The sequence below is a fragment of the Haliaeetus leucocephalus genome, unplaced genomic scaffold (genome assembly GCF_000737465.1).
Source record: "Haliaeetus leucocephalus isolate CR32 unplaced genomic scaffold, Haliaeetus_leucocephalus-4.0 Scaffold173, whole genome shotgun sequence".
NCBI classification, from domain to species: Eukaryota; Metazoa; Chordata; class Aves; order Accipitriformes; family Accipitridae; genus Haliaeetus; species Haliaeetus leucocephalus.
Window position 1 is genome coordinate 7,722,483 of NW_010972609.1, and position 10,976 is coordinate 7,733,458.

The 10,976-nt window shown below is 38.4% G+C and overlaps 1 protein-coding gene across 1 annotated transcript in view; it reads left to right on the plus strand.

The window, feature by feature from the left end:
- The window catches only part of SPON1 (spondin 1, extracellular matrix protein), a 201,241-nt gene extending 191,292 nt beyond the window's left edge, over positions 1–9,949 (plus strand). The window contains exons 8-16 of the mRNA XM_010563762.1: positions 1,979–2,180; positions 3,242–3,382; positions 3,728–3,803; positions 4,233–4,415; positions 4,754–4,924; positions 5,034–5,201; positions 6,086–6,250; positions 7,983–8,246; positions 9,109–9,949. Of these exons, the coding sequence (XP_010562064.1) occupies positions 1,979–2,180; positions 3,242–3,382; positions 3,728–3,803; positions 4,233–4,415; positions 4,754–4,924; positions 5,034–5,201; positions 6,086–6,250; positions 7,983–8,246; positions 9,109–9,272 (1,534 nt within the window). The 3' untranslated portion in view covers positions 9,273–9,949. The remainder of the gene's footprint in view (positions 1–1,978; positions 2,181–3,241; positions 3,383–3,727; positions 3,804–4,232; positions 4,416–4,753; positions 4,925–5,033; positions 5,202–6,085; positions 6,251–7,982; positions 8,247–9,108) is intronic.
- The last annotated feature ends 1,027 nt before the right edge of the window (positions 9,950–10,976 follow it).

The following is a 10,976-nucleotide window of genomic DNA, read 5'->3' on the forward strand; positions in this document are numbered from 1 at the left end:
CTCGATGATCTTAAAGGTCTTTTCCAACCTAAATGATTCTATGATTCTATGACCGTGTCTGCCTTTCTTGTCTTTTCTGAGAGCATGTGTGCACAGAACATTGAAATGTAATATCATGCAATACATACCAACTCACTTCATATCAGCTCAGGTGCCAGATGCCATAGGAAGCGGCTCCACACTGCCCTTGCTTTTCCCCTGCAAGAGCTGACGTGCGTCTCTGTTCTGCAATGTCCATATTAGACATATTCTTAATGTAAAGATCAGGTATACAAACACACATCTCTGTTATCTTTACTGTGTACTGTTTAGACTTCTGCTGTGTACTGTTTTTAAATATAAAATTCCTATAGGGAATTCTTAGAAATCCCTATAATGCAGTAAATCCTTTAGTTAATTGAAGTCAGTCAGCAGGCTTTTTAAGACTAATCACTGCTTGACAAATATATCAGGATACTGTATTCACAGAGCAACATTGATACCGTCATTCATTATTTTATTACTTTACATTAGACAAATTGTTCCATTGAAATCAGAGTTCTATCTGTCATTAAAAAAAAAAAAGTAATTTTCATCTCTTTCTGGGAAAGGCAGGATTAATGTAATCAGACACTTAGAAACTCTTCTACTCAGAGTCAATGTAAGATAACTTACACAGTAGAGAAACAACTTCTAACAGAAGCGGCCAGAACATTTTACCTATTAACAGATGCCTACTTCTGCAAGTTGCCTCTTGAAGGGGAACTAGCTACACTAACTTTTAGACATCTTACATTTGAAACTGTGTGATAACTATGCAAAAACATTGTCTTTAGGCTGTTCTGTTTTTTCTAACGTGCTGAGAGTGCTATGAGCCAGAAAAAAATACACAAATGAAATGCCACATTTTTACAGAGATACAAGCATTTGTGGGAAGAATAAACTCCTTGTGACTAGGGAACAGTGTATGTGCATTATATATATATATACAGCTACCTGACTCAAAAAGGGAAGATGAATAACACTGTAAAAAAACTTACATTAAAAATAAACATGGTCTTTAGATGCTCATAAAGCAGTGTGGTTTTGCACAAAAATTGAAAAATAACCACCAGCTTGACTCTGTATGGACCCAAGTCCTGTAACCGAAGAAAACTTGGGTTGATATCAGGCCAGTATTTTGGTAGAGCAGAATTGCCAAAGTCGTATTTTAAATAACTCTGCATTTCTTGTTGCTCCTAAGAAAGATGCCATGAAGAGGTCCAGCTTTTCATCTGTGAACAGAAACCTCCGGTTCAGGCCTGATTTTATTCTCCATTTGCATAGGAATGTGGTAGTTGCTCGTCAGCATCGCAGAGCACTGCATGATTCAGCACAATTTCTTCCTAAGGGACTGGCTGACAAAGGCTGGATGAATAGAGGCGTTTTCACATACACTGGCAGAAACCTGCAAGAGTCTTGGCTGAACTCTCTAGGGCTGGCAATGGCCATTAATCTCTCACTTACATGAGCACTAAAACTCTATTAATGAGTGCTTTTCTGTGCACATAAACACAGTAGCACTTCCAAGCACTTTTGGCATTAGAATTTTTATTCTCTTTTGGGGGGTGAAAAGTATCCCAGCAATCAAAACGTCAGGTTATTTCTCTGCTATTTTACTTCAAATTTTTGTAAGTGTCGTGACAGATTTTTTTACTATTATTATTATACAACAGACATAAGCATGCTGATGCAGCTCTTTATTGCTGCATATCTCTCACCCATTAAACTCTAAATCTCCTTGAACGATGTCAAAGCTGTTTCTCAGATGGTACACGGAGACTAAAACTAGAGAGTGCTGAGCAGCAGTCCTCTCCCTATCCTACTTCTCTGTCTCGACATACCAGACACAGTGTCATACCAGCGGTCAGCATTTCCCAGTTTGAAGCACCAGTTTCATTTCCCTCTAGCAGCAAACTTGAATTCAGTTGTTAATAGTCTTTCTATGGCTAATTTGCAGGAGAGCTGCTCCCTCTGCTGAATTTTCTGTCGATCGTCACCGGCACCTGATGTCCTTCCTCACCATGCTGGGCCCCAGCCCGGACTGGAACGTGGGTCTGTCTGCCGAAGACCTCTGTACCAAGGACTGCGGCTGGGTTCAGAAAGTCGTTCAGGATTTAATACCCTGGGATGCTGGCACAGACAGTGGCGTTACCTATGAAGTATGTGGACTATTTGTAATATCTTCAAAACATAAAGTTTACCTTAAAGCAGTGAAGAATGAAAGCTATTTGATCCATGGTAATGCCATATATGCCTTTATACTACTCTAGTAAAAATTTTGCTTATAATGAATTAAAAGTCATTTAGACAGATGCTAGCTACGGTTACTGTCAGTCATTGTGTCTGAATTCCCTGAGCATTATTATTAATGGGATAATATTACATTTTCCTGGGGTGTTATTAAAAATAAACAGAAGACTTAGTTTGCTCAAAACTAAGCATTAAGGTGTCCAACCCCTTTGATACAGACGTGTGTGCCATCAGCAGCCACATCAACTTGAGTTTTCTACTGGTTCAACCCAATGCCAAGTATTCTGTATGGCCCAGAAAACTTAACTATTCCTTACAGCAGGGAGTGAAACTCTGGACTTGTCATCACCACGAGACTCTAAAATCATCCATTTTCTCTGTCTCCATCACTCTCTCAGTCTAGGAAGAGATTCACATCATCCTCAGGTAAAGTCCTGGTTTTGACCAAATGAGTTATGTCAAGTTAATGAACTAGTTAGGTCTCCATAGGTGCCAAGCATACCTACACTATGTGTCTATACAGACAGTATAGACAGCTGAAATTAGACAAGATTAGTCACATCCTCAAATACCACGCATATTCCTTTTTCAGACAACAGAAGATGGTTGTTTTCTTCTTTCAGACCTGGTCGCTTTAGAACCTAAGGAATTTCTCCAGTTATAATGCAGCTCTGGAGGCATACTGAATAATGTTTTTTATTAATGTAGTTATCTAACCACACAACAAGGCATACATCTTATTGTGAACCCAGCTTCAGGGTTGAATCCCAAAGTGTTAGTGAAGTGCTTCCTGCCAAAAAAAACCAAAACACCACCTTACCATTAAGTATGAATGTACTGAGTTCATCTTATATTGGAATTTCCCAATTTAGCATTTTGGAGAAGTTTTAATTTCTGCAGATGATTTGTATTATTATTAATAATAATTATTAGTTTCTTTTTTTAACTTTTTTTTTCTTTTTGATTGCAGTCTCCTAACAAGCCTACAGTGCCTCAGGAGAAGATCAGACCACTTACAAGCTTAGATCATCCTCAAAGTCCATTTTATGATCCAGAAGGAGGATCTATCAAGCTGGTAGCCAGAGTTGTCATTGAGAGAATTGCACGCAAGGTATAACATATATCTAAAATTGTCAAGCAAGCAAAAAACCCCACTTCATAAACCAAAAAAAAACAATCCTTCCTTTCCCCTCCCCTCAAATCTGCACTCCTTAACCTACCCGCAACAAAGATAATAGCAGAAAAGAACTAAAACTGTCTTAGAGGTATTATTTCTCCTACTTCTGGTAATCACTGTATCTGCTTAATTGGGGATTGTTTTTAAGTATGCATAGGAATTAGAAGAGAAAAAAGTGCTGCAGATGCAATAGTGCCTCACAGTATACTGTTTTAGCCCCTCTCGCTGCATACACGTATGAGTTTCCTGTATCCAATCTCCACAATAATTTCTTTGCAGGGGGAGCAATGCAATATCGTACCTGATAACATAGATGATATTGTGGCAGATCTAGCACCAGAGGAAAAAGAAGAAGGTACATTTTGAATCAGTTTGTGCTGTACTAATTTATATTTTGTTCCCTTCTCCACTGTTATTTCTAGATAAGTACAAAACTGACTTAGGAGCAAAAGTCCCACTCAGTGACAAAAAGTGATTTAGGGTTTCATCTTTTCTGGTATCTACTATTAGCCTTCCCTTATACAGCAAAGAAATTGCATGTATACCTGGAAGATGACAATAACAATACAAGCAATAAAAAAGAGAAGCCTTTTGGGGTTCAAATTTTATTTTTTTATAAATGAAAGTTGGCAATTGGTCTTTTTTGGGGGGGGGGGGGGGGGTTATAATGTAGAAGATAGAATGCAGGAGCAAAGAATGCATCCTATTAGCATCTAAAGTAACCACCAAAGAGAAGCAAATGGAAGACTATTTTTAACATTCACTGCCTTTTCTTGCTTTTTAGATGATACCCCTGAGACCTGCATATATTCAAACTGGTCCCCATGGTCAGCCTGCAGCTCTTCTACCTGTGAAAAGGGCAAGAGGATGAGGCAGAGAATGCTTAAAGCTCAGCTGGACCTCAGTGTACCCTGTCCAGATACCCAAGATTTTCAGCCATGCATGGGTCCAGGCTGCAGTGATGAAGGTAATCAAGAGGAAAGGGTGGAGAAGAAAACCTTGTAGGGTTTACTCTTCCTTTAAAGTTCTTAAAGCTGTCGGTTGCTGTAGTGTGATTTAGGTTATGGCAAACAGGAATAATTTCTGAAGAATACAAATTGAAGCTGTCTCTGGTCAATTCTGCAGTTCATCGGAGTCAGCGCATGAAGTACACAGAAGTATAAAGGAAAGGAGTAAAGTAAGCAATAGCGGAGAGGTCAGAATGCAAGAGGCGGCATAAAAGTGGTACTACGCACAAATGGGCAGCAACAGATTTGTCAGCAACTGTGTTAATATTAGCAATTAAAATGGTTCTCTGTATTTTAGATGGTTCCACTTGCATGATGTCTGACTGGATTACATGGTCCCCCTGTAGTGTTTCCTGTGGAATGGGAACACGATCTAGAGAAAGATACGTAAAACAATTCCCTGAAGACGGCTCTATGTGCAAAGTGCCTACTGAAGAGACTGAGAAATGTATTGTAAATGAGGAGTGTTGTAAGTATTTTATTTAGCTTTGTAAATCCAGCTAATAGCAGCAGCACTGCCCAAACCATTTTTTTCTGAGCTCTACTAGTGAATGATTTTCTCTGTCCATTTTGAATAGCCCCTAGCAGCTGCCTTGTCACTGAATGGGGAGAGTGGGATGAATGTAGTGCCAGCTGCGGCACGGGGATGAAGAGACGACACAGAATGATCAAGATGACTCCTGCTGATGGATCCATGTGCAAGGCAGAAACTACAGAGGCAGAGAAATGCATGATGCCTGAATGCCGTAAGCATCCATGAGTTTAACTTCTCTGCTATAGAGAGAGGCATAATTTCTGACACATTGCTCCATCACACAAAGAATATAGTTAAATCAGAAGCAATCCTGCTTTTTCTTGTTCTCCTTAAAATTAGATCCCTTAGGGAATGTGCATTAAGTACCACATTCACCATCAGGATGAGAGTATCAGTAAAAAATATTCAGTGCTATCCGATTACCGTATTACCCATACAGTGATGTGTATATTAGCAAACCGTACCTAAGCAACTCTGATTTATGGAATATGAGGTATATTTATTTAATCATAAGGCTAGAATAAAACAGTGCCCTCTCCTTTTAGCCCATGAACAGTTCAGAAATTGAGCTGTTCCTTTTGTGCAGTCAGCCAGTCTCACCCTTACTGTGACTATTGTTTTTAATTTCTCAAGATCTGTTAAGATTTTCATCAAAGACAGAAAGAATTAAGTTTAAAGAGATTTTTGGTAGATAAAATGTGGAAGTATCACATTTTAGACTATATCAATTTGACTTCCAGTTCTGTCCACTGCAACAATCCAGGTTTTTTTACAGGAGTTATGATTGAACATACCTTCTTAAACTATTTATTCCCCAGAAGCACTGGGACTCTGCAGATATGAACAAGCTATAGGAAAAAATAGCAAAGAAAAGGTATTAAAACCAAGCAAACCTTTCAATTTAATATAGTGTTTTCTGAGCTTCTTCAGCAACATCATTCATCTTGTGATTCGTTTTGTCCAAAGTGACAACAAAGCATAACTGGTTGATGACATATAAAACATAGTACATTTTCCACCTGTGTTATTTTCAAAATGTATACCTTCATAATTTATGTATAACAAGAATTCATTACCTTTTTATTTTTGTATTAGATACCATCCCCTGTCTACTCTCTCCTTGGTCTGAATGGAGTGACTGCAGTGTAACATGTGGGAAAGGAATGCGAACCCGGCAAAGGATGCTGAAATCTGCTGCTGAGCTTGGGGACTGCAATGAAGAGCTGGAACAAGCAGAAAAATGCATGCTGCCTGAATGCCGTACGTGTGGGAAACGCTCTGGAAAGAGGAGGCTAATTATGAGTGTCACAGTCTATGGGTCAAAACGCCTCACCATTTTTTAGCATCACTTCTTAGATAGGAGTGATATCAACTATAGATCTTTTTAATTTTTATATTATTATTATTATTATTATTATTATTATGCACTTTCAGCTATTGAGAGCTGGAATATGACCATGTCTTAATTTCAGCTTGCCTTACTTAACCCTACACTGAGGACCAGTATTGCTTTGGGTATACAGTTTCTGCATATTTAACACACTACAACTTCAGGCAACAGTTTGTGCACTTCCCAATAGCAAATAAGTCAGAATTATAAAACCTATTTTTTACTCCAATACAGAATGTGTGCTAGGAAGGAAAGATTAAAATCACCTGTGTGATTTTTTTTTTAGCTCACAGAAAGCGCACAGAAGAGGCTCGCTCCATCTTTGATACATCTCTGAACTGTACCGTAGCCTTTTTACTGATCTACATCCCTTTTCAACCTGGAGTATCATATAAGCCAGTGGATGGTGTGGAGAAAGCTGCATTGATTTTTTTACCTTACTCCACCGAAATCCCCCACTTCTTGGGTGGTGCAAATTTCTACTTGCTTTGCAGTCTTTGTGAAACGTGATAGCCTAAGGTGCTGCTGAATGAATAAGATATGATTGCTTTCAGTGTCCTGTTGCCAGCTAGTTTATGAGGCTTTATAACTAATTACATTATTTTTCACATAAATTATTGGTTAAAAAGGCTTTTACACTGTAATTTGCTAATTCAGCTTTTCTTAAATAACATGAAATAGCATTTTGATTATTATTCACTGGGGTTGTAAGTTTTAAGCAGTGTTGGAAGATGAAAACTTTTAGGACATAATGGTATTACGTCTTAACGCACCTCTCCTATGAAGACAGGCTGAGAGAGTTGGGGTTGTTCAGCCTGGAGAAGAGAAGGCTCCAGGGAGACCTTACTGCAGCCTTCCAGTACCTAAAGGGGGCCTACGGGAAACATGGGGAGGGACTCTTTAACTGGGATTGTAGTGATAGGATGAGGGGTAATGGTTTTAAACTGAAAGAGGGTAGATTTAGATTTAGATATTAGGAAAAAAGTCTTTACAGTGAGGGTGGTGAGGCACTGGAACAGGTTGCCCAGAGAGGTTGTGGATGCCCCATCCCTGGCAGTGTTCAAGGCCAGGCTAGATGGGGCTTTGAGCAACCTGGTCTAGCGGAAGGTGTCCCTGGCCATGGCAGGGGGTTGGAACTAGATCATCTTTAAGGTCCCTTCCAACCCAAACCATTCTATGATTCTATTAGTGAATGTTGCTTATCACATAACATTACCAGTAAAGCAAGGCTTAGATCTCAGACATATCAGATGCTTTGTAAATATAACTCAATTTTTAACAGCTTTTCATTATAAAACACACATATGGGTGGGAAAATTGAAGAAGGCACAGGAGAATTATTTATATGTTCTTTGTAATTTTAGTGATCTGCGAGTACCACTCTTGAAAAAAGAAATTGAGGAATGTGTCAAATAATATTTCTGCTAGAAATGGACTCAGAAAATTGACGTGTAGCCTCACAACATTTGCTGAAAAGACTGGAGGCTTAAGTTGTGTTCATGTATTTAGGGTGTAAAAACTCATTAGGCACATCTGTGTGTTTCTTCTCAAACTTATGTTTAGCTCTCGTGGCTTTCATGTAATATTTCTCATTCTTTGCAGCCATTGACTGTGAACTAACAGAGTGGTCCCAGTGGTCCGAATGCAATACCTCATGTGGAAAGGGCCATATGATCAGAACAAGAATGATTAAAATAGAACCACAGTTTGGAGGAACAGCATGCCCAGAAACTGTCCAACGTACAAAATGTCGAGTAAGGAAATGCCTGAGAGGCCCAGGTATGGAAAAAAGGCGCTGGAAAGAGGCCCGGGAGAAAAGGAGAAGTGAACAAGCAAAAAAAAATGTAGATAGTGAGCAATATCCAGGTGAGCGTGAAACCATTTTTTAGTATGCTCATGTCTCTTTGTCTTTTCTGCATATCAGGAGTTGGTGCGCAGCTCCACTTCATGCTGCAAGAACATTTTCAGCACTTCAGTCTAGGGAAAGCTTTAGCAATAAAGCAAAGCATACCCACTTTTGACATTTGCCTGTCACCAAAAACACGTGACCTAAGTTTAGGGCACAATGGAGAAAGGCTCACATCTGTCCATGTTCTATCGCTGAAAATATTTTAGCTGCTTCACTACAAAATGTGGAATGTGAAAAAAACCTAGAATTTAGACCTAGCAAAGGACTGATTGCAATTCCTGCAGACCTGGGTGATAATCTTTGCATTCAGCTACCTTTGAACTTTGAAAGTATTTGTTCCTGGATCCAATGCTAAATTTCAAAACTGAATTGATTTCCACCTCAATAATCTGATTCAGACTCAGACTGCTCTAAGAGATCTGCTCAGACTGCTTTTTCAATCAGGGACAGTATTATCAAGCACTGATGCCTTAAATCAATAAAACATAACAACTTGGGGTATAGTTTACGTTATCTGGATATGAATTACTGCTAAGTTGTGGTTCACGCTTGTACGACATTAAACAGTTTCTTAATTTTATCTGTGTTTTATAATGTAGACAGTAAATTTCTTCTTTGATACATTTTTTCCAGTGTTTGACGAATGCACTTTAATTATACTTAACTGGGGTTTCTTAATTCCTACTGAAATAAACTAGGCAATATGCCTTCTTAGATTCAAAAGACGTAAGTGTGCACACATTCATAGTGGTACACATATTGAGATATGTAGGCTAGACTGAAATACTAAAAACTTAATCAAATTTCTTATTTTTTCAGCTTGTAGGCTGAAACCATGGACTGCTTGGACAGAATGTTCTACACTCTGTGGAGGTGGAATTCAGGAACGCTACATGATGGTAAAGAAGAGGTCCAAAAGTACCCAGTTTACTAGTTGCAAAGACAAAAAGGAGCTAAGAGCATGTAATGTTCATCCTTGTTAACAAAACACAAGGTTTCCAAGTGATGCACTCTGAGCTAAATGGAAAGTCAACCTTGGTTTGGTTTTTAAAACAAAAAAAAATATAAAGTGTATATTAGTTTTCATTTTTGCAGTGTGGTTTGCTTTTTAGTCTTGCTGGTGCAAGAAATATATTTTATAAATATTTCCTCACAGATTTATGCTGAGAGTAAATCTTTGGTACTCCAGCCAGCCCTTAATGCATAAAAATAGAAAGTCATTATGAGTCATTTAACTAAAATACAGATATATCTGTGGACATGGAATAGCCATATAGAAATACTACTTGTAAAGACATGGGATGCATGCATATTAACATAACTAAGTTAAAGTAACATGTTTCATATGTGGGAGGATTTCTCTCTCGATTTGATTTTGAAAATCCAAAGCAGTGCCTATGTGATTACACAACTATGCCAAGGAGTAATTTCAGTAATGCTGGTTCAATAATATTAAAGGTGCATGTTTATCTTTTTACACTATTGGGTTAAGCTGATAGTTATAATAATTATCCTATCTACTTCTCTTCACATGGATGCTATGGTCCATGCAAAATGGTCTTTGTTTCTTTAAAACTTAAAAAGGAAATAATTTGTGCAGCTCAATAGTGATGTCTGCCCACTACATAGTCACAGTCGAAACAGCACACAAAGAAAACATGTGAATGGCATGCTATATCTAGATGCCGTATTCATATATTGGGTGTATCCACTGTCTCTCAAAATGGATACATAACTAACAGAAATTGGTCCAAACACAGAGTCACAACAGCTGTGTCATGGAAAGACTTCCACATGAGAGACACTAAAAAAATTAGATTCAGTTTCGTGAGGATGTTAATCACAGGCAAAGAGAGAAAGAGGTTTATAATATAATAAAAATGGTAGAGAAAAGGTGGGCCAGGTTCTCATGCATCCCTTGTAACAAACAAAGGGAACTGAGCCTCTGAAATGAAACAATGACAGCCTCTTAAAATATTAATTACAGATTGACACAAGAATATATTTACAACAGTGTCACTGATGTGTTTTTACTCAGAGTATGGGAGGATCTAAGAGTTACCAGATTTGAGAGAATTACTCATTTGTAGATATATTAGCCAGGATAAATATCTTCCCTGACCTCTTGAGTGATCAACAAACTGCCAGAGATTAGAAGATAGCTCCTCACCATTCTAATTGCTATTTTACACAGTCTCCTGCAGCATTTAGCTCTCATCCCTACACAAAATCAGGTGTAGGACCAGCAAGAACTTGGGCTTCACTTGCTATTGGAATATAATTCTGTCCTATAAGTTTAACAATATAACATTAAAGATGAGAGGTGAAGGTGATGGGTTATCTTTTGGTCTAGGAAAGGCAGCATACAGCTATGTCTCTACATAAGTAATAACAATGCACTGAAAATAAAGACTGTTGATGCTGACTTAAAACAAGCTTGAGAGAAATGAATGGAGAAAAATTTATTTTATAGTGTTTATTTTACCAGCCTTAAGTAATTTACTCACTTCCTTAACACTCGGTCACAATCCTGAGAACCTGACACCCAGGTTTTAAGTGTCTGCATTTGAAGTGAACCACAACCCACCGAAGCTGTTCAACTGCCCCATCATTACCCTGGGAATGAATCTTCTTGTTACCTCCGTGTACCTGAACGGGCTGGACGGGCTGGTTGCATTACACTGTAG